At 36.4% G+C, this 25,257-nt stretch overlaps 1 protein-coding gene across 1 annotated transcript in view; it reads right to left on the bottom strand.

Moving 5' to 3' along the window:
- Positions 1 to 25,257, bottom strand: part of AGPS (alkylglycerone phosphate synthase) — a 130,245-nt gene that overhangs the window by 82,587 nt on the left and 22,401 nt on the right. The window contains exons 2-5 of the mRNA XM_018065051.1: positions 12,921 to 13,010; positions 4,760 to 4,850; positions 2,100 to 2,220; positions 1,929 to 2,003 (exon numbers count right to left, since the gene is read on the bottom strand). Coding sequence (XP_017920540.1) covers positions 1,929 to 2,003; positions 2,100 to 2,220; positions 4,760 to 4,850; positions 12,921 to 13,010 — 377 coding nt within the window. The remainder of the gene's footprint in view (positions 1 to 1,928; positions 2,004 to 2,099; positions 2,221 to 4,759; positions 4,851 to 12,920; positions 13,011 to 25,257) is intronic.

The raw sequence follows: 25,257 nt of genomic DNA, 5'->3' as shown, positions 1-25,257 counted from the left end.
GATGGATATAAAGATTATACATATAAATACAGGGCCTAGTCATCAGTAAGAGCTAAATAACAGCAGAAAGCTCATCCACCTTCCATCTCAAGTCATATCCCTAAATAAAATTATTTTCTCAAAATTTAATTATTTATATCAAAGACAATACCTATATTAAACAACTTGCTTCATTATTTGAACACCATTAATTTTTAGCCCACAAGTTGATATCAATAAAATACTCATTAGTTTGCAGTAATCAATTATCTTAACTAAAAGTTTCTATGCATCTGAATATATCATTGATTGATAATAATTTTATTAAGCTTTCAAATTAGCCAAAAATATATTTTTCTACTGACTTCTTAAAAGGATATATACATATTAAATGAAGATTTAGTCATCAACAACAAAATTAATCATTAAAACCATTCAGGACGATCATATTGAGAATTATATGACCTGCAGTGAACTCTAAAACTCAGCAGTGGCCACAGGACTAGAAAAGGTCAGTTTTCATTCCAATCCCAAAGAAAGGCAATGCCAAAGAATGCTCAACTACCGCACAATTGTACTCATCTCACATGCTAGTAAACTAATGCTCAAAATTCTCCAAGTCAGGCTTCAGCAATACATGAACCGTGAACTTCCTGATGTTCAAGCTGTATTTAGAAAAGGCAGAGGAACCAGAGATCAAATTGCCAACATCTGCTGGATCATGGAAAAAGCAAGAGAGTTCCAGAAAAACATCTATTTCTGCTCTATTGACTATGCCAAAGCCTTTGACTGTGTGGATCACAATAAACTGTGGAAAATTCTGAAAGAGATGGGAATACCAGACCACCTGACCTGCCTCTTGAGAAACCTTTATGCAGTTCAGGAAGCAACAGTTAGAACTGGACATGGAACACCAGACTGGTTCCAAATAGGAAAAGGAATATGTCAAGGCTGTATATTGTCACCCTGCTTATTTAACTTATACGCAGAGTACATCATGAGAAACGCTGGGCTGGATGAAGCACAAGCTGGAATCAAGATTGCTGGGAGAAATATCAATAACCTCAGATATGCAGATGACACCACCCTTATGGCAGAAAGTGAAGAAGAACTAAAAAGCCTCTTGATGAAAGTGAAAGAGGAGAGTGAAAAAGTTGGCTTAAAGCTCAACATTCAGAAAATGAAGATCATGGCATCTGGTCCCATCACTTCATGGGAAATAGTGGAAACAGTGTCAGACTTAATTTTGGGGGGCTCCCAAATCACTGCAGATGGTGACTGCAGCCATGAAATTAAAAGACTCTCACTCCTTGGAAGAAAAGTTATGACCAACCTAGACAGCATATTCAAAAGCAGATACATTACTTCGCCGACTAAGGTCCATCTAGTCAAGGCTACGGTTTTTCCAGTGGTCATGTATGGATGTGAGAGTTGGACTGTGAAGAAAGCTGAGCGCTGAAGAATTGATGCCTTTGAACTGTGGTGTTGGAGAAGACTCTTGAGAGTCCGTTGGACTGCAAGGAGATCCAACCAGTCCATCCTAAAGGAGATCAGTTCTAGGTGTTCATTGGAAGGACTGATGCTGAGGCTGAAACTCCAATACTTTCGCCACCTCATGTGAAGAGTTGACTCACTGGAAAAGACCCTGATGCTGGGAGGGACTGCGGGCAGGAGGAGAACGGGATGACAGAGGATGAGATGGCTGGATGGCATCACCGACTCCATGCACATGAGTTTGGGTAAACTCTGGGAGTTGGTGATGGACAGTGAGGCCTGGCACGCTGCAATTCATGGGGTGGCAAAGAGTCAGTTGAACTGAACTGAACTGAAACTCTAAAAATATAGCTATCTATATTTTTTACAGCTCATATGTTTAAAAGTACCTATTTCCAATACTAAATTTACTTAACAATACTAAATTAATAATACAAAGTAAAACAGGCACTTACTTGGCCATAAAACTATGTCAGGAATTCTCTGAAACATTCCTTCCCTGAGCAAAAATATCTCATGAAGACAATGACCTGTTTTGTGATTTAAAAAAGAAAATGTAAAAATATGTTAAAATTAAAGGAAATTTTAAACTTAAAACTAAATAGGATTTATATGAAGTTGCTTACCATGAGCTCTAAATACTCGATCATCTGCTTCTTGTGAATATGAAATATTAGTTTCTTTAAGGTCATGAAGAAAATCTTCACTTACAATAGAAGGAGGTGTATCACTAGGATTTAAGGATGCCTAGAAAATAAAGTTGTTTTTTTTTTTACTTATTTCTAAAACATAAAAATTTTAAATGTTACAGAGAAGTGACTATAAAACATGAATTTTTTTAAAACATCTGAACTAGGACAGAAGCATAGAAAAATAATAAATAATACATATGGAAACCAACTCTGTGATAGTAACCAATTACAAACGGGTCTTAAAAACCACATTCTGTAACATAAGTTATAAGAGTCTTATGTTTTCTCTTTTGCTTCTATATCCCATCTTTTCATTATTTCTAAAGTCTACAATTAAGGAGACTTCCCCGGCAGTCCAGTGGTTAAGACTCCATGCTTTCACTGCAGGGGGCATAGGTTCAATCCTTGATCAGAGGACTAATAAGTAAGATCCCCTATGCCACATGGTGTGGTCAAAAACAAATAAATATAATAAAAATACAGATTACAATTAAGAAGATAGAGAAGTCTGAAATCTTCAGTTTTAAACTAGAGAGACTGGGATATTAGATAGTTAACTTCTGCATTATCTACATCTCATCTGTAGATAAAATTTACCATTTCAGAATGAGCAGCAAAAACCCTCCCAATAAGAAGTAAACCCATTTTTATAGGCCTGCTTTAAAACTCACAACGTAAACTTGATACTTAATTTCAACTAACAAGTATTCAACTTTAAAGCTATGTGACATTGGCTCACCCAACTTCTTTGAGCCTTGGTTTCTTCAACTATTAAATGAGATTATCACCATCAAATTTATACAACTGCCATAAGGAAGGAGAGTTAAATGTGGTAATTTTTGTGAAAAGCACCTATTATCATGCCTACCATATAGGACGGAGAAGGCAATGGCACCCCACTCCAGTACTCTTGCCTGGAAAATCCCAGGGATGGAGGAGCCTGGTGGGCTGCAGTCCATGGGATTGCTAAGAATCGGACACAACTGGGCAACTTCACTTTCACTTTTCAGTTTCATGCATTGGAGAAGGAAATGGCAACCCACTCCAGTGTTCTTGCCTGGAGAATCCCAGGGACAGGGAGCCTGGTAGGCTGCCATCTCTGGGGTTGCACAGAGTCAGACACGACTGAAGCGACTTAGCAGCAGCAGCAGCATATAGGAAAAGTTGGCTAACCAAATCAAATCTGTTATGTTAAAAAAGCTATGGTATAGTATTTGGAAAAACTAAAATATAAGAATATGTAAAGAAAAATACTTACATAGCCTTTAAATATCTTATTAATGTTCTATATTTAATATTCAGTTATATAATAAATATTTCTTGCACATGTGCTATAGGGCCCTGGTGATACAGCAATGAGTTAAACCCAAAAAACTGACCTCATGGAATTAACCTATAGTGGAAAGAAATGACCAAAAGAATCTTGATAAAACATACAGATTACTAATTTTGTTACGTTCCTGAAACCTGAAATGGCTTAAAACAGAAAAAAAGAAGTGCATGTAAAACTGGTAAAATTTCTGAATATGATACATAGATGGTATCAGTGTCAAAAAAAAAAGTAAAACAAATAGTCAAAACACAGAAAGAGAAGATGGTTATTTTGAGACATTAGTCTGCCATCTTCTCAGCCAGCCACCTCTCTTAATAAAGTCGCATTCCTTGCCTCAAAAAAAAAAAAAAAAAAAAAAAAAACAGAAAAAATTAAGGAAGTAGAAGAGATTTCTTAAGAAAGGTTAAAAGAATTTGGTTTGGGAGAGGTAGGAATTAGATGTTTAGTCTAATTAAGTACAAGAATAAAATGTAACTGTGGACTTATAAATAAAATAAGCACTCACTGAATATCTACAGTCCTTAAAAATATGTTGAATATAGTGGATAATATAGTATAAATCATAGTCTCTGCACTTATGGAAGTTATACACAAAGGGATATACAGAATACTATACCATAGTAAGTAATAAATAATAAACATTATAATTATATAAAGGAATGCTATTTCATTAGCTTAATACAGTTTAAAGGTTTTTAACCCCCCTTTCAGAAAAGTGATACAAGAGCAAACTAAAATTTTCTATCACTCATATCTTAAAATCAAAATTATATTTTTAATCTTTAAATATTTTAAATGTTTTGATAATAATATAATATTACATTTTTATTTTAAATTATTCTATATAAATCCTAGATTACTGTCAGTTCATTACAAAATGTAAAAATAACAGCAACTTATATTTTGGGAATAAAGTGCTCTCACAAAATTAATTCATTTCAACTTCACTACTACTTGTGACACACAGAACTGACACTTATGACTCTCATTTCTCCTATTAAGGTAACTGAGGTTCACAGAGTTTAAAAGTTTGAGATAAATCTTAAGATAAATGTTGAGATTAGGCTCTACATCTGTGATGCTAAAAAACAAACAAACGAAAAACACCCCTAGAAAGTCTAACAAGGCCAATCAAACTAACAAAAAGGACAAATATATTAAAGCAACTGTAACAAATTATAAAGATAAGTTTAATTAATGTGGGATTAACCACACATACATACACACTCAATTAAGAATATTATTGTTTTTATTTGCTTACTTTAGAGGTAGTTTTATGCTCCACATTTACTCCAAGGGTATTCTGGATCCACTCTCTAAAAGTTGGCAATGACATGCCACTCAGAGGGTACCTAAGGTAAAAAGAAGTAAAACATTAGAGCAAAGTATCTTCATGTAAATTCAAACCTTAGATTCTGTTTCTAGCAGAGGTCAAGTAGTTGCTATCAAACCAACCCTCCCACATATAATGATAAGCTCTGGACAAAAAAAAAAAAAAAAAAACTAATTATTTGAGTACAGTATAGATAGTCCAATGATAGGCAAAAATAGGGGGTAAGAAGAAAAACAGCACCACATAAGTTTCCAGTTTCAGCAGGTTTCAGCTAAAAGGGAAAGCTCCAGCACACAGAGTACCACAGAAAGAATAAAGAATTTGAGAATGCAAAAACCCTATAGTATCCCTGGCTTAAAGAGCCATTGGATGGTGTTTGCAGTGAACACAGCATCTGGGAAGAGCACAGAAAAATCACGCAAATCCAGGAGTAGTTAGAGAGAGACTTGTATATAAACTCTGTCCAAATGTCTGGCTGACCTCGAATAACAAGTGTATGGAGCAGACTCGAAGCAGCCCAGTTAAGCGTAAAAGAACTGAATATAAAATTCAGCTGCTCACCATCACAGAAGTAAACCTGAGGTAAGTCAAGTTAATTGCTTGGTTTAAAAACAACAAAATAGCCTTTTCAGACAAATGTAACAGAATACAGACTTTCCTCAACACATCAGTATCAATGTCCAAGATACACTTCAAAATTATTAGACATAAACAACCAACAAATTGTTATCCATAATTAAGAGAAAAGGCAATCAATAAGAAACCCCAAGATGATCCAAAATATTGGAAATAGCACACAAGGATTTGAAAACAGCTGCTGCTGCTAAGACGCTCAGTCGTGTCCAACTCTGGGCGACCCCAGACGGCAGCCTACCAGGCTCCCCTGTCCCTGGGATTCTCCAGGCAAGAACACTGGAGTGGGCTGCCATTTCCTTCTCCAATGCATGAAAGTGAAAAGTGAAAGTGAAGCTGCTCAGTCGTGCCGACTCTGAGCGACCCCATGGACTGCAGCCCACCAGGCTCCTCCATCCCTGGGATTTTCCAGGCAAGAGTACTCTTGTGGGATGCCATTCCCTTCTCCCTTGAAAACAGCTATAACCACACTAAAGGACAAAAGGGAAAATATGTTACCAGCGAATAAGAGAAAATAAATCTCAGCAGAGAAATAGATATTATTTTTAAAAACAGAAATTCTATAATTAAAATTGAAATAAAAATTCATTGGAGGAACTCAAAAACAGACCAGAGATGTCAGTGAACTTACAGTCAGAGCAATAAAACATATATAATCTAAACAACAAAGAAAATAGAAAAAAATAAACAGAGCTGCAAGGACCTGTGGAACAACAGAAAAACACTAACATACATATAAATGCAGACCCAAGAACAAGAGGAAAAGGAATTAAAAAAAAAGTATTTGAAGAAATAATAACAGAAAGATTCCAAATCTGATGAAAGATGTAAGTTTAGAAATTAAAGAAAGCCAGAGAACTCTAGAAGATAAATGCAGAGGCATGTCACAGTCAAATTGGAACTTAAAAAACGAAGCGAAAAAGAGACATTTTAAAACCATCTAGAGAAAAATGACATACTACACATAATGTAATAACAAAGTTATGACTGACTTCTCATTAGAAAGTCCAGAAAACTACTGAACAACACTTTTCAAGTGCTGAAAGGAAAAGAATGCCAACTTAGAATTGCATATCTGGTAAAAGGTATCCTTCAAGAACAAAAGTAAAACAAAGAGCTCTTCAGATGAAAACTAAGAGAAGGAAGAGCCAGCACACCTACACTATAAGCAATGCCAGAGGAACCTGTACAGGCTGAAGGGGAGTTCACACTAAATGCACGGTCTTCACAATGGAATAAGCAATGACTCAAAGAGTAAACATCTGAGCAAATATAACTATTCTTGGTTTCTTTAAAATGTGTATCACTTTAAAAAATTATAATACTATATGATGAAGTGATAGAACTATAAATCATATCATGATGTGACAAGCATAAAAAGAACAGGCATTAGTAAATAAACCGGATTTGCAAGGTGCTTGTATTTCATAAAAAGTGCTACAAAACATTTAAAACACACAAAAGAACTCTACAAAGCAGGAACAATATGAAAAAAAGTAGGTCTGCTACTCAAGTTTTGTTTCCTCTTATCTTCTAACCCAAATTCTATTTAAATAAGTTTATGTGAATCACGAACATTATTTCATATACACAAGAAGTCCTAAACTGTATATACATGAGACTGATGCAGAAAACTCAAGTGCTTAGAGGGGGACCTTTTCAGTTTTAGAAATATTCATCAGAGATGGCAAAATATTAAGTGCTAGAAATAAAGAGATAAATATCCACCATCCAATCTCAGGGTTAGGTTTAGGTTTAGGTGTTAGTGGTTGCGGTTAGGATTAGGGTAGTAAAGAAGGTTGATATGCAAAAAATATTCCAATGTGTTATAAAGAGGTAATAAATAACCCTCAGAACAAACCAAATTTCAAAATGTTTATTTTAAAATGGTCAAATTTTCATTTTAGTAAACAAGTATTATCATGTGCCAGATATTGTTCTAAGTTTGTTATGTATATTAACTTATGATAATGTTATGAAGTTGATATTATTCCATTTTGTAAAAAAAAGACAGACATTACATAACTTAAGAGGTTCAGTTCAGTTCAGTCGCTCAGTCATGTCCAACTTTTTGTGACCCCATGGACTGCAGCACGCCAGACTCCCCTGTCAATCACCAACTCCTGGATCTTGCTAAAACTCATGTCCATCCAGTTGGTGATGCCATCCAACCTTCTCATCCTCTGTTTTCTCCTTATCCTCCTGCCTTTAATCTTTCCCAGCATCAGGGTCTTTAAATGAGTCAGTTCTTTGCATCACGTGGCTTAAGTATTGGAGTCTCACCTTCAGTGTCAGTCCTTCCAATGAATATTCAGGATTAATTCCCTTTAGGATGGACTGGTTGGACCTCCTTGCAATCCAAGGGACTCTCAAGAGTCTTCTCCAACACCACAGTTCAAAAGCATCAATTCTTCAGTGTTCAGCTTTCTTTATAGTCCAACTCTCACATCCATACATGACTACTGGAAAATCCATAGCTTTAACTAGACAGATCTTTTTCAGCAAAGTAATGTCTCTGCTTTTTAATATGCTATCTAGGTTGGTTATAGCTTTTCTTCCAAGGAGCAGGCATCTTATAATTTCATGGCTGCAGTCACCATCTGCAGTGATTTTAGAGCCCAAGAGAATAAAGCCTGTCACTGTTTCCATTGTTTCCCCATCTATCTACCATGAAGTAATGGGACCGGATGCCATGATCTTCGTCTTTTGGATGTTTAGTTTTAAGCCAGCTTTTTCACTCTCCTCTCTCACCTTCATCAAGAAGCTCTTTATTCAGTACCTCTTCACTTTCTGCCATAAAGGTGGTGTCATCTGCATATCTGAAGTTATTAATATTTCTCCTGGCAATCTTGATTCCAGCTTGTGCTTCATCCAGATTGGCATTTCACATGATGCACTCTGCATATAAGTTAAATACGCAAGGTGACAATATACAGCCTTGACAGACTCCTTTCTCAATTTGGAACCAGTCCGTTGTTCCATGTCTGGTTCTAACTGTTGATTCTTGACCTTCATACAGGCTTCTCAGGAAGCGGGCAAGGTGATCTGGTATTCCCATCTCTTTAAGAATTTTCCACAGTTTGTTATGATCCACACAAAGGCTTTAGTGTAGTCAATGAAGCAGAAGTAGATGTTTTTCTAACTCTCTTGCTTTTTCTATGATCCAACAGATGTTGGCAACTTGATCTCTGGTTCCTCTGCCTTTTCTAAATACAGCTTGAACATCTGGAAGTTCTCAGTTCACATATTGTTGAAGCCTAGCTTGGAGAATTTTGAGCATTACTTTGCTAGCATGTAAGATCAGTGCAATTATGTGGTAGTTTGAGCATTCTTTGGTATTGCCTTTCTTTGGGATTGGAATGAAAACTGACCTTTTCCAGTTCTGTGGCCACTGCTGAGTTTTCCAAATTTGCTGGCATATTGAGTGCAGCACTTCAAAAGCATCATCTTTTAGGATCTGAAATAGTTCAGCTGAAACTCCATTACCTCCACTAGCTTTATTCGTAGTCATGTTTCCTAAGGTCCACTTGATTTCGCACTCTAGGATATCTGGCTCTAGGTGAGCGATCACACCAACATGGTTATCTGGGTCATTATCTTTTTGGTATAGTTCTTCTGTGTATTCTTGCCACCTCTTCTTAATATCTTCTGCTTCTGTTAGGTCCATACCATTCCTGTCCTTTATTGTACCCATCTTTGCACGAAATATTCCCGTGGTATCTCTAATTCTCTTGAAGAGATCTCTAGTCTTCCCCATTCTATTATTTTCTCTATTTCTTTGCATTGATCACTTGGGAAGGCTTTCTTATCTCTCTTTGCTATTCTTTGAAACTCTGCATTCAGAATAGATCTTTACCATGACTGAAAATTGGTTTGAAAACTTTAAGAAATGGTTTTTGTTGTAAAACATAAGGTGAGATCAATTTACCACCTTTTCTTAAGATCCAAGTAGACTATATTATAGAAGATACAGAACCAGAGCAAACTTTCAAGACCAATGAAATCATTCTATAATGGAAAGAAAACTCTGTGGACATAAATATCCAAGAAGGAAGTGCACATCAAGATTTAATGTGACTACAGTGGTTTGAGACTTCATAATTCTCTCTACCATTTGACTTTCCCTCTGAGGCCTCTCACATGTGAATATTGAGCCCACAATCAACGGTGTTTTGTTTTCTTTTTTCTTCTACTCAAAGTTAAAACTGATCAAAGTTATTGGCTTTTTACTTTGCTAGAACAAACTATCCTTATGTTTACATACTGGTTTAAATTGCTATTTATGTGCAAATTGTCAAAATGTAAATTAAATATAAATGTTCATGCTTTAGGGAAAAAAAAGATTTAATGTGACTAAAGACAAAGTAACTCTCACTCTGGGGCAGTGCACAGAAGCAGCAGAATATTAGCAGACGCAACCATCTATCCTGAGACCTAGAGTTTCGTAACTGCTAACCAATTTTAAAGCTTTTTATAATGAAATAAAACTTTAAAAATTATGCTACTGAAAATACAAAGTGCAGGAAACCCAAACAAATTCTCTCTATTTAATCATTAACTTATGCTTTGAAAGTTCCAATTAATGTATAACCACCTTTAAAGTCAAAGAATAATGACATCTTTCAAAATTTTTAGTTTATAGAAATCTATAGCATTAGCTCTCAAGTATTGCCTTCTGCTGCTTAAACTTAGGAGGACTTAATTCATCTATTTCTGGAAAGAATAAGAATGGCAAGATTATAAATCTACAGGATTATAAAATGCCAAATTACAAATCTGTTCAGAAAATAGATTGTGTTCAGGGAAAATCTTATTTTCCCCTGACATCTATGAAAGCTTATAATTGCCTCTAAATTAATGGCTGGGTTTGAAATACCAAAGTTAACCTCCCCAAAATATATACAGACAACCAACCACATTTACTCATAAAATTTTTCTACCTTTTTAATGTTCTTTGGATCAGAAATAGGGGAATCCCTATAAATTTTCACTGGGAGTCACTCAGTTTCTGGCACCTATGGATTTCCCTTTCTCCCTTTCCAGCTCTGTTTTCTTTCTTTCTTGTGGTATTTTATCCATGTTCTCTATCTGGTTATAGAAGGCAACCCACTCCAGTACTCTTGCCTGGAAAATTCCATGGACGGAGAGCCTGGTAGGCTACAGTCCATGGGGTCGCAAAGAGTTGGATACGACTTAGCGACTTCACTTACTTGTAGAAGGCAAAGGGTCAGTCCACTACAATGCCAGAATAAAAAAGTCTTCATAAAGAATTTTAAAAACTGGCCTTACAATGTAATATTATTAATACAAAATGGTGAATTGATACTGTTGATACTCAACCTTTCCAGTCAGAAATTTCATTTTCTCTTTTAAGTATATCAAAACCTTCTTATGCTTCTGCCCTTTACCCTCCTCTGGAACAACAGGAACTTTAGTCATAGAATATCTTTTTACAATATGACTAACTCGACTGTAGCAGTGTATAGAGTGTAGAAGGCTCCTGTAAAGTGATTCCAGAGACTGGAAAGAGAATAAAATCAATACAATGGATAGTATGATATCTTATTAGCACAAGAAATAGCACAAGAATGAACCTTAAAAGCACTTGAGTTTTAATCACAATTTCCCACTGCACAGGTGACCTCAAGTAAGGTGTTTAACCTCCCTCATCCTCAATCTCCTAATTATTTCTAAGAATACATCACTACCCACTTAGGGTTATTTTAGGATAACTCAGTAAGAACTCAATAAATAGCTATTGTTATCTTAAAGAACATTTGTAAGTGTTTTCTAATTTAAAAAAAAATTAACCATTATCCCTAGGAGACTAGACTAGAGAAAGCTATGATTCAGTTCAATCCTGTCTGTGCTAAAGTAATGGTGCACTAAAATGGGAATTGAGTATTATTCAGTTATTTGGTTTTAGGTATTAAATAATTTATGTAGCACATATTTAACCCTACCGCATTTAAATCCCATCTTCATGTTCACAGAATTACCCTTTGGATAGTGGGTAACTCAGTGAGAAGCAAAGGTTACCTGTGCAGGCTCTGTCAGTCAGATGTACTCTTATTTTCCTCCCTTCTCCCTCACTGGACTTGGACTCAGGAGTCAAGAGTGCAAAAGAAATGAAGCCTTTATGGAATGCATTCTGGTTGGAAGGGCAGCAGCACTCTACCAAAATCCAAAGTCAACAGAAGAATTCTCTAATTCTACTACAAACTGGCCAAAAATTTCTCTCATGACGATTGAATTCCCTCTGTTTTGAATTTATGCTCTCCAAACAATATATAAATTATAAATTTTGCTTTCTACATATCTTAATATCAGAAAGGGCAATAACAAGTGTTCTACACCCCAAAAAAGAAATAATCTAATCATAAATGATGAGTGTTACACATATGTTGGCCATCTACAATCTGATCCTTTCTGGAAAAACCAGCAAGTCAAGTGTCAGAATACCCAAAATAAAAGCCAGATTCTAAACCATGGGTATAAGGGTTCATACAGTAAGGTATAAATAGTTGCGACACTTTCTGTGATTAATCATTCACTTAACATACATACACTGCTAACATAAACCACTACAAAGCCACACTACTCCACAGAAGACAGTAGGTTTATGCTTTCAGTGGTGCTGGGCACAAAGTGCCTATCTGCCCCTCACACAGAGCAAAGATGCTATGCCTTCAACACTCAGAGACAGAGAAATGAAGGTAATATCTGAGAAGAGAGGAAGTTGGTTTTTCTAAGTTGACAAGATTCACTTTTTACCCGCTGAAGATTTTGTAAAGCCATCTCTACCTACATGACAAGTTTCTACTGTATTAGACATTATTCTACTGAAAATATAAACTCTCGATCTTTAGATCCTGATTCAAAATACCTATAAAATGACACTTTTGAGACAATTAGAGAAAAGGAATGTGAAATGGATAACCAGATATTATAAAATTTCTGTTACACTGAGGAGTATGATAATGGTGGTGGTTTAAATGCTAAGTCGTATCTGACTCTTTGCAAACCCATGGACTTTAGCCCAGCAGGTGCCTCTGTCCATGGGATTTTCCAGGCAAGAATACTGGAGTGGATTGCCATTTTCTTCTCCAGAGGATCTTCCCAACCCAGGAATCGAACTCAGTCAGGTCTCCTGCATTGCAGGCAGATTCTTTACTGACTGAGCTATGTTGATAATTGGTTTTACCAGGTCCTTTTAAGGGATATATATACAAATATTTAGAAGGGACATGACAATGTCAGAATTTGATACACAAAAGAAAAAGAAAAGCATTTATTACAAAATATTAGTCACTTTTAAATCTAGGGAGAAACCATTATATTATCTTCTCTACTCTTATATATGTCTATTATTTAATGTTATATTTGTTATTTATGTTTACAATTTTTCATACAAAGATAAATAAAAGGAACAAAACAGAGAATAAACCAAAGTTACCTTTTCCCAGTCAACTCAATTTGTCCTTTCTTATTGAAGATGAACTTGGAATCATTATATCCCCATCCATTCCATTTCATAACTTCTTGCCTAATAAGCAGAAAAATATATGAGATCTATGCTAAACATCTCAAAACTGAACAGTGCATCATTGACTACTGACTTTCACAATCATTTAATAGAAGACCTTATTCTACTAATATTATGTTGCCTTAAATAAAACAAATATATTAAAAATGTCAGTGCATTAATATTTCTAAATATAGAATCACTGATGGGCAGCACCTGCTTCCTAAAGAGCTACAGCCACTAAATTTAATGCATAATAAGGAAAAAGGAAGAAAGAAGAACAATGGAAAAAAATTTTTAAGAGTACACATACACTTCATTTTGTACATGTTATTGAGTTTGCATTATATAATGGCCTATATGTAATTTCCCATTCAAATTTCAACTGAACAGGAAACAAATTTCTGCATAAATTAGAAAAATCACAATTATTAATGTTACAATAAAAAATACCAATTTACAAAGTCATTTTCATCAAAATCAATGACTCACCCATCCAACTTTGCACATTACAAAAGAATTAGACAGGCCTGGACCCATGTAGAACACAATAAGCAACCAAAATGAAGTACTGTATCAGCATTTAATATATATTTTACCATGGTACTGTAGTATACTTGGGTCACTGAAATAAACTAATGGTGAATCTTCTTATTGCAAATTCAGTGATGCAGTCTATGATAAAAATAGCTGAAGAAAACTCTTCTCTATGAAAAAAGTTACTTGCTTCATTAAAATTTCAAAATATATCACAGGAAAAAAATCTGTGTGGTGATGAATGTTAACTAGATTTATTATGGCGATAAATTCACAATATACACAAATACTGAAACACTAAGGTATACACCTAAAACCAGTATAATGTTAACATGTCAGTTTTACTTCAATTTTTTTTAAATTTCAAAATAAAGATGTACTATGAAAGAGTATCCTAATTTTCCATAATTCTCAAGGAAGAAAATGATAGCTGACAAGCAAATCTTTTATTATAATCATAATTCTTTTCCTGATTCAAAGGCTTTTCAAACAAGTAGAATGATAACACAATACAACTGAACCAAATACAGTCATTAATAGTGTAATGAAATTCCTATCTAAACACAAAATTAAGAAAAGCTAGGAATGCTATCTTTAAAATTATAACTGCTATCAATAAAAACTATAGTCACTATACAAAAACAAACTGTTCAAAAATGTATGTTTTGTTTTTCAAAAACATCTTAAACAGTATCAAATCCAGATATTAGATTTGCAGATATGCCTGTTATAAACTACCACTCAGTATTTTCTTCTTATTTCACAACTCTACCCCACTGTAGAGAGAGATTTTGCAAGAGAGCTTCTGGAAAAAAATCTCTACAGAAAGATCTCATGACTACTGTCATATGACTAACACACACTCGTTTCCTTAAATTTATACAACGTAAAAACAGACTAGGTAATCATCCACTTTGCCTTTTCTAATGATTGCATTCTCTTCACTTTTATGAATATAACTTAGCCAGTATTTTTATATTTCCATAAGAGAATAATATGGAGATTTTAGCTAATATCTTTACTTAATATTTTATAATGTGTGCATAAATTTTTATATATGAAATGATTATTTTATTAGTGAATTTAAACATTTGCCAGGAAATCTGCACGCTATAAAATAGTAGTTTGCTATTACACAAAATAAATGCAAAAAGAGCAAAATAATCATTTTGCCTTGATATTACAATCACTAGCCATGGGAAATTATTTCACTACAGATGATGGATTTGGCATGTTTACACAGCTTAACAAAGAACATCATTTTCCTTAAAAATTATACTTAGATTTTAAAAAAATTATCCCCAGATGGCCTCAAAGTAGAAAGCTAAATGTGATTACATGTGTTCACTCTTAACATTTCACAAGAAAAACGAATTGAGGTAAGCAGGAAATATCTGCTGAGGTAAAAAAGTCTGACACTGTTTCCCCATCTATTTGCCATGAAGTGATGGGACCAGATGCCATGATCTTCATTTTCTGAATGTTGAGCTTTAAGCCAACTTTTTCACTCTCCTCTTTCACTTTCATCAAGAGGCTCTTTAGTTCCTCTTCACTTTCTGCCATAAGGGTGGTATCATCTGCATATCTGAGGTTATTGATATTTCTCCCGGAAATCTTGATTCCAGCTTGTGCTTCTTCAAGTCCAGCATTTCTCATGATGTACTCTGCATATAAGTTAAATAAGCAGGGTGACAATATACAGCCCTGATGTACTCCTTTTCCTATTTGGAACCAGTCTGTTGTTCCATGTTCAGTTCTAACTGTTGCTTCCTGAACTGCATACAGGTTTCTCAAGAGGCAGGTCAGGTGGTCTGGTATTCCCATCTCTTTCAGAATTTTCCACAGTTTATTGTGATCCACACAGTCAAAGGCTTTGGCATAGTCAATAAATATAGGAGACTGGAAGGCAAAAGTAAGAAGTCAAGAAACACCTGGAATATCAGGCAAATTTGGCCTTGGAATACAGAATGAAGCAGGTCAAAGACTAATAGAGTTTTGCCAAGAAAATGCACTGGCCATAGCAAACACCCTCTTCCAACAACACAAGAGAAGACTCTACACATGGATATCACCAGATGGTCAACATCAAAATCAGACTGATTATATTCTTTGCAGCCAAAGATGGAGAAGCTCTATACAGTCAACAAAAACAAGACCAGGAGCTGACTGTGGCTCAGATCATGAACTACTTATTACCAAATTCAGACTTAATTGAAGAAAGTAGGGAAAACCGCTAGACCATTGAGGTATAACCTAAATCAAATCAAACATTTAGAGAGAGCTAAAAAACATCTTTTTCTGCTTTATTGACTATGCCAAAGCCTACTGGATCCTATTGTGGATCACAATAAACTGTGTAAAATTCTGAAAGAGATGGGAATATCAGACCACCTGACCTGCCTCTTGAGAAACCTGTACGCAGGTCAGGAAGGAAGCAACAGTTAGAACTGGACATGGAACAACAGACTGGTTCCAAATAGGAAAAGGAGTACGTCAGGGCTGTATATTGTCACCCTGCTTATTTAACTTATATGCAGAGTACATCATGAGAAATGCTAGGCTGGAAGAAGCACAAGCTGGAATCAAGATTTCCAGGAGAAATATCAATAACCTCAGATATGCAGATGACATCACCCTTATGGCAGAAAGTGAAGAGGAACTAAAGAGCCTCTTGATGAAAGTGAAAGAGGAGAGTGAAAAAGTTGGGTTAATGCTCAACTTTCAGTAAACTAAGATCATGGCATCTGGTCACATCACTTCATGGGAAATAGATGGGGAAACAGTGGAAACAGTGTCAGACTTCTTTTCTGGGGGCTCCAAAATCACTGCAGATGGTGATTGCAGCCATGAAATTAAAAGATGCTTACTCCTTGGAAGAATAGTTATGACCAACCTAGACAGCATATTTAAAAGCAGAGACATTCCTTTGCCAACAAAGATCCATCTAGTCAAGGCTATGGTTTTTCCAGTGGTCATGCATGGTTGTGAGAGTTCTACTGTGAAGAAAGCTGAGCACCAAAGCATTGATGCTTTTGAACTGTGGTGTTGGAGAAGACTCTTGAGAGTCCCTTGGAATGCAAGGAGATCCAACCAGTCCATCCTAAAGGAGAGCAGTCCTGGGTGTTCATTCAAAGGACTGATGCTGAGGCTGAAACTCCAATACGTTGGCCACCTCATGCAAAGAGCTGACTCAATGGAAAAGACCCTGATGCTGGGAGGGGCTGGGGGCAGGAGGAGAAGGGGACAATAGAGGATGAGATGGCTGGATGGCATCACCAAGTCGATGGACATGCGTTCTGGTAAACTCCAGGAGTTGGTGATGGACAAGGAGGCCTGGCATGCTGCGATTCATGGGGTCACAGAGAGTCAGACACAACTGAGCTAGCGAACTGAACTGAATGCCTATCCTTCTAAAACTCTTTCAAAAAATTGCAGAGAAAGGAACACTTCCAAACTCATTCTACGAGGCCGCCATCACCCTGATATCAAAATCAGACAAAGACAACACAAAAAAAGAAAGCTATAGGCCAACATCACTGATGAACATACATGGAAAAATCCTCAACAAAATTTTACCAAACAGAATTCAGCAACTCATCAGAAAGCTCATACACCATGATCAAGCTGGGTTTACTCCAGGAATGCAAGGATTCTCAATATATGCAAATCAAGCAATATGATACACTATATTAACAAATTGAAAGATAAAAACTATATGATCATCTCACTAGATTTAGAAAAAGCCTTTGACAAAATTTAGCACCCATTTATCATTAAAATTCTTAAAAAAAATGGGCATAGAAGGAACCTACCTCAACTTAGTAAAGGCTCCATATGATAAGCCTACAGCAAACATTATTCTCAATGGTGAAAAACTGAAAGCATTCCCCCTAAGATCAGGAACAAGACAACGGCGTCCACTTTTACCACCATTATTCAACATAGTTCTGGAAGTCCTAGCTACAGAAATCAGAGAAGAAAAACAAATAAAAGGAATCCATATCGGAAAAGAAGTAAAATTCTCACTGTTTGTAGATGACATGATACTGTACATAGAAAACCCTAAAGATAGTATCAGAAAATTACTAGAGCTAATCAGTGAATTTAGCGAAGTTGTGGGATACAAAATCAATACACAGAAATCACTTGCATTTCTATATAGTAACAATGAAAAATCAGAAAAAGAAATTAAGGAATCAATCCCATTCACCACTGCAGCAAAAAGAAATATCTAGGAATAAACTTACCTAAGGAGACAAAAGAACCATACACAGAAAATTATAAGACACTAATGAAAGAAATAAAAGATGACATAAACAGATGGAGAGATATGCCATGTTCTTGGGTAGGAAGAATCAATGTTGTGAAAATGACTATACTACCAAAAGCAATCTACAGAATCAAGGTGATCCCTATCAAATTACCAATGGCATATTTCACAGAACTAGAACAAAAATTTTCACAATTCATATGGAAACACAAAAAACCCCGAATAGCCAAAGCAGTCTTGAGAAAGAAGAATGGAGCTAGAGGAATCAAGCTGCCTGACTTCAGATTATACTACTAAGCTACAGTCATCAAGACAGTATGGTACTGGCACAAAAACAGAAATATAGACCAATGGAACAAGATAGAAAGCCCAGAAATGAACCCATGCACCTCTGGGTACCTTATCTTTGACAAAGGAGGCAAGAATATACAATGAGGCAAAGACAGCCTCTTCAATAAATGATGCTGGGAAAACTGGACAGCTACATGTAAAGGAATGAAATTAGAACATGTTCTAACACCAAACACAAAGATAAACTGAAAATGGATTAAAGATCTAAATGTGAGACCAGAAACTATAAAACTCTTCAGAAGAACACAGGCAGAATACTTGATGACATAAATCAAAGCAAGATCCTGAATGACCCACCTCCTAGAGTAACAGAAATAAAATCAAAAGTAAACAAATGGGACCTGATTAAACTGAAAAGCTTTTGCACAGCAAAGGAAACTATAAGCAACCTGAAAAGACAGCCCTCAGAATGGGAGAAAATAAAAGCAAATGAATAACCGACAAAGGATTAATTTCCAAAGTATACAAGCAGCTCATACAACTCAATGCCAGGAAAACAAACAACCCAATCAAAAAGTGGGAAAAAGACTTAGACCTTTTTTCAAAGACATACAGATGGCTGCCTAACACATGAAAAGATGCTCAAGATCGCTCATTATTAGAGAAATGCAAATCAAAAGTACAATGGGATATCACCTCACAATGGTCAGAATGGCCCTCATTAAAAAATCTATAAACAATAAATGCTGGAGAGGGTGTGGAGGAAAGGGAACGCTCTTGCACTGTCGGTGGGAATGTAAACTGGTAAAGCCACTATGGAAGACAGTATGGAGATTCCTTTAAAAATTAGGAATAAAACCACCACATGACCCAGCAATCCCACTCCTAGGCATGTACCCTGAGGAAACCAAAACTGAAAAAGACACATGTATCCCATTGTTCATTGCAGCACTATATCCAATAGCTAGAACATGGAGGCAACCTAGATGTCCACTGACAGATGAATGGATAAAGAAGCTGTGGTATAGAAACACAATGGAATATTACTCAGCCATAAAAAGGACTGCGTTTCATTCTGTTATGATGAGGTTGATGAACCTAGAACCTATTATACAGAGTGAAGAGAGTCAGAAAGAAAAGATAAATATCATATTCTAATGCAAATTATGGAATCTAGAAAAATGGTACTGAAGAATTTATTTACCGGGCAGCAATGGAGAAACAGATTTATGGATATGGGGAGAGGGTGAGATACATGGAAAGAGTAACCTAGAAACTTACATTACCATATGTTAAATAGCCAACGGGAATTTGCTTTATGGCTTGGGAAACTCAAACAGGGGCTCTGTATTAATGAGGGGTGGGATGGGGCGGGAGATGGGAGGGGGGTTCAAAAGGGAGGGGATAAATGCATGCCTATGGATGATTCATGTTGAGGTTTGACAGAAAACAGCAAAATTCTGTAAAGCAATTATCCTTCAATAAGAAAATAAATTTAAAAATAATGCATGCCCAGAGAATAGCTCATGATTACACAGCTAAGTTAACTGTGAGCACCAGAAAGTGAACTCTCAGTCTTGCCATTCTTCCTCTTCAGGCATGTAATATTTGAAAACTACTAAGTCATGCTCTCAGGTAACCAAAATGGTTTAAAGGAACCTCTTCTTCGTCACATTAACATTTTTCTAAATACTATTACATGTTATTATTATAGTCATTCTTCTGCATTTGATCTAAAGGAAAACATTTTTAAAAAATCAAGGAATCTGGTTGTATTAGTACACCCAATGACTTATACTCTCTTTATCTACTGGATAATGAATTCTGCCATTCAGAATAATGACTCCAAAGCACTAAAAAACTGAAATGGAGAATGATCAAAGAATCTTCAATTTTCCATAAGATTCAAATAAAAGAATTCAATTCTCAACTAACCACAGAGATCAATTAATCAGACTGATCTCTCAGACTTGCCAATTTTTAGAGCTAACTACAAATTTAATGTCTTCAAAATATAAGACCTCCCTCTTCTGCAAAGAAAAGCCGGATCGATTTTACTACACACACACACCCACCCACACAAAGCCAATGTTTTACATGTTGATATATTGGACCATAGTGCTTCCCAGGGGGCGCAGTGGTAAAAATCTGCCTGCCAATGCAAAAGATGTCAGAAATGAGGGTTTGATCCCTGGGTTGAGAAGATCCCCTGGAGGAGGAAATGGCAACCCACTTCAAAATTCTTGCCTGGAAAACTGCATGGACAGATAAGGCTGGGGGGCTACAGTTCACGGGGTCGCACACAGTCGAAGATGACTGAGCACAAACACACACATCTGACCACGGTATCGAACAGTGAAAAAGCTGCTCGTATTAGCTGGCATAACAAAAGAAAAAGAGACATTAAAATACCACCACATATACACAAGGTGGCAGTATTCGCCCATGCTATACTTACTCAGTGGCCTGCATTTCCTAGTGCTGTTTTTGCAAAATTTTAAACTGAAATTTAGGGTTAGCATTATCTTTGTCAAAACCATACAATTCCTTCTTCATTCTCAAAATGGGAAGTTTTCATTTTTAAGTCTCTATATAAACCTAGATTAATAGTAACAGTCAAATTACTATTTCCCTATTAGTGATTGAAAAAGATCATATGATCTCAGTTTTTGGAAAATAAAAACTAAAGTATGAAACTTAAGCCCCAATGCTGAATTTCTAACTAACCAAGCTCAGGATCAGTTAAATTCAAATTAATTCCACATATATTATAATATTAAGAAGTTTAAAAAAAAATTTTAATCTTTCAAGGGTTTTTTTAGTACTAGTTAAAATCCTTATCTGGTAATGTGTTTTATTATTTTAAAACCCAAATAATCTAAAGAAAATGATGAAAGTGAAGTAAAAAGTAAGTGTTGAGAAAGATACCAAGATTTAATAAATATTTCCCTGAAAAGATATGCTACCCAAAAAACCTATAAGTGAAACATATTCCTACTAGTTTCTCTTTTTTTAATAAAAATCTGAAGTTATTTCATTCATGCAAGTTCAGTACATGATACAATTGGTTGGTGAATATTCCTACTTTACACAGATCTATATTCGGTGTAGGTAATGATTATCTGTAACCTTTATTTTTTATTCCTAGTAGCTTTTATTTAAAAAAATTTGAAGCTGAGGTCCCATTAAAAATATAAAGGCCTAAAGAGAGGAGAAATCTGCAGGACACCATTTACTTGTAAATTTAATTTAAAATGTTTATGATTTAAAACACATTTAAAATCATGTTAATATTTAGTCTACAAGTCCTACAAAATTATTTCTAAAAACTCAATAGCAAAACGCCCATACAACTATTTACAATGCTTACTGTCTCGATCTAAGAGTGCATCTAATCCCCTTTCAAATGCTGCTGCTGCTGCTAAGTCGCATCAATTGTGTCCGACTCTGTGCAACCCCGCAGATGGCAGCCCACCAGGCTCCTCTGACCCTGGGATTCTCCAGGCTAGAATACTGGATGGGTTGCCATTTCCTTCTCCGCCCTTTCAAATAGTTATTAATCTAAGTAGCTTAGCTATATGGAGAAGGAAATGGCAACCCACTCCAGTATTCTAGCCTGGAGAATCCCAGGGACAGAGGAGCCTGGTGGGCTGCCATCTATGAGGTCGCAAGAGTCGGACACGACTGACGCGACTTAGCAGCAGCAGTAGCTTAGCTATAAGTGTAACAATTTATGTACTACAAAAAGAAAGCCCCTTTACAAAAAAGGATTGTTAATTCGCTAAGTCATATCGATTCTTTGTGACCTCATGGACTGTAGACCCCCAGCTCCTCTGTCCATGGGATTTCCCAGGCAAGAACACTGGAGTGGGTTGCCATTTCTTTCTCCAGGGGACCTACCTCACCCAGGGATCGAACCCAGAGCTGCTGCATTGGCAGGAGGATTCTTTACCGCTGAGCCACCAGGAAAGTCCCCACAAAAAAGAACAGAAAAAATCAAATAGAAGACATACATAACCACCACTTAATTTACACTGCTACAAATCTCCCAGTTCTAAGACTGTTAAAAAAATTTAACTTAAAAAAAAAAAAGAAGATAAAGGCCATCAGGCTTTGAAAGCCTAACACTGTCAAATATCTGAATCACAGAATATTTCCTCTTGCCCTCATATAAAACTCATTAACTCTTCTAACTATACTTTTATATCCTACAGAGAAAAACTGGCCTACTGAAGTGGCCAGGAGGCTTGACAATTTTTTCATCGCGAGTTATCTACTGGCACTTCAACTTTTGGTCACTAGTGAAGGAAGTTAACACAAGTCAAACTACCTAAGTCCAGTTAATTCTGGGACCCTAAGAAGATCAGGTTTCTGAACAGGTCAGTAAGATTACAGTGCCTTCTCCTTGCAAAGCCTGGATATTACCATGCAACCCCCTTTGAACTTCAATATGAATTTCAGTCTTCCTACAATATCCCCTAAATTAAAACTACCTGCCCTAATAAAAATCTGGCCCTTCCATGTAATAAATCAGTTTCCTAACTTTAGCCTGTGTGACTGTGTAAATGGGATTACACATAAGATTTTGGACACAGGAAGCTGTCAGCAGGAACATGGACAAGAGGGACCAGTAAGCATTCCTGGCAAACCGCTCCACAGAGCAATGGGGAGCTAACTTTTCGTACGTAGTGTCATTTCCATGGCTCAGCTATACAACTCCCAGGTATACTTTGGGCAGGAAGTCACACACAGTTCCATCAGGAAACATGTGTGATATAGTCTCCAGAGCATTACTCGTAAGAATAGCTGGAGGCAACCACTGGCAAAATGAGTGAGTAGGAAGGAAATGCCCCGAGATACTGAGTAGGCCAGCAAGTCTGTTTGTTTTTCCTGTAAGACACTAACAGAAAAACCTGAACGAACCTTTTGGCCAACCCGATACTAGGCAGCAATCAGAAGCAGGGAGGTAGACAGATACACTCAATAGATACAGAAATATGAAGGTTTTTTTTAACAGTAGTGAATGCAAAAGGGGAAACAATATGATCTATAGCATAACACCATTTAGGCAAATTAAAAATACACACACTAAATAATGCTACATATTTTATACAACACATATACACATAATTAAGAATATTCAAGGGTACATGTGGAAAGGGGAGATGGGATTAGAAATCAGAGACTGAGGAAATAAAAATAAGCGTCCTCACATTTGTTCATAGGCAAATGCCATGAACTAAAAAGTGTGATTAGCACAACTCTGAACCTGACGCAAATACACAGCTCAACCCTTTGAGTCTCAGTGCAGTTCTCTATGTTCCAAGAAAACAATCCTTTCTTTGACATACATACAGAAATTCCATCATGGTTCATTATAAAGCCCACTGCTGGTTTACTTAGCAATCTCTGCAAATTGCTGGTTTCTTTTTAAATGAAAGAATTCCATTACCAATGAGTCAGCATCAAATACACAGCAAATCAAATACATATTTAATTTCCTACAGTCAACTCTTAATAGTTTGCAAGACTCTGGTACTGTAAAGAAACTTTTTAAGACCTGAATTCAAAGGCTAAAAGTTATGTCCCTAATGTCCAATTCCTATTATACTTGATATAAATTAATGAATGGAGGAAAAAGGAATATACAGGTGTGGGGGAAATCTTTAGAGGCACAAAGATGCCTGGGGTAAATAAAGTAAGGCCAGCGTCACCCCTTGAGAGGACAACCTGGACTCATTACTCATTGCAGTCTCCTTGGGTATGTTTCCTTACCCCCACACTTGTACCCTACCATATTCTACCAACTGGAAATTCAATATTGTTTGAATTGGATTGTTTCAATGCTGTTTGAATTGTTTCAATTTCCACACTGAAAATGGAAACACAGAGTATCAGTCATTCATACCTATGGTAGTATATATTCCAAGTATTTTGTGCTAGGGTGGAGGAGGGCCTGGCAACCCACTCCAGTACTCTTGCCTAGAGAATCCCATTGACAGAGGAGCCTGGTGGGCTACAGTCCGTAGGGCCACAGAGTCAGGACACGATTGAAGCGACTTATTAGCAGCAGCAGCAGTACACACACACACATTCAAACTTGCTATCTGAAGACCTGGAAAGGCACAATCATTTCACTGTTCACTCTCCATGTATCGGTCTATGTAACTGAGGAAAATAGCCCAAATCTGTATCAGGAAATTGTCTCAGCAAAAGACAAAGAACAAAGATATACTTCCCTTGACTATGTGTGCTCCCTGAACTATACTTCAAATTTGGTTTATCCACTGTCCACTTGTGATCTAATCAATGTGGCAATTTAGGTAATCAATTCCGGAATTTCTCTACACTGAGCTAGGAAAATGTCACTTAACTTTCATTGCTCTCTCCAGTTTGGCAGAAAATAGAAGAGGAACTTTATCACAAGCTTTTTATACTGACCAACCTGCAAGGGACCCAACGGCCATTTACGCTACAGCCTTTCATTTTTGCAAAAACTATAGAACCAAACAAGACAGTATGAATGTCTCTAAAAATCTGTATGTCATTTTACCATGAAAACCAAGCCTCTGAGTTTCCTTTCTTAGCTGTCCTCCAGGGGACAACTCAATACCTTGACAAGACCCTAAAAAGGCCAAGACCGGAGTCCACATCTGCTTGATATACGTGGTATTCTAGCTGTAACACGTTGTTTTATTTTTTAACTTAAAATAGTAACAATAATAAGCGGCAGCCCCTTCTACTTTAAATGACAAGTAGTTGGGATTGTTATCTTTGCTTCTGGCAAACCCACAGGGAAAAAAAAAAAAAATGAACACGACAAAGTTTATGGGAGAGAAAAAGAAATACTAAAATCTGGACCCAATCACAACCACAGAGGTTCTCAAACTTCTTGGGAATATAAATATTACCTTGGGTGTTCATTTTAAAATCAGAGTCCTGACGCGGAGAAAAGGGAACCCTCATGCAGTGTTCTTGCCTGGAGAATCCAGGGACGGGGTAGCCTGGTGGGCTGCCGTCTATGGGGTCACACAGAGTCGGACACTACTGACGTGACTTAGCAGCAGCAGCATACACTGTTGGTAGGAATATAAATGGTGTGGCCATTATGGAAAACAGTGTGGAAGTTCCTCAAAAAAATAAAAACAGAACTACCATATGCTCCTGGAA

The sequence above is a fragment of the Capra hircus genome, chromosome 2 (genome assembly GCF_001704415.2).
Source record: "Capra hircus breed San Clemente chromosome 2, ASM170441v1, whole genome shotgun sequence".
Taxonomy (NCBI): domain Eukaryota; kingdom Metazoa; phylum Chordata; class Mammalia; order Artiodactyla; family Bovidae; genus Capra; species Capra hircus.
Note: the sequence above shows the minus strand (reverse complement) of the source record. Positions and strands in the feature narration are given on the sequence as shown.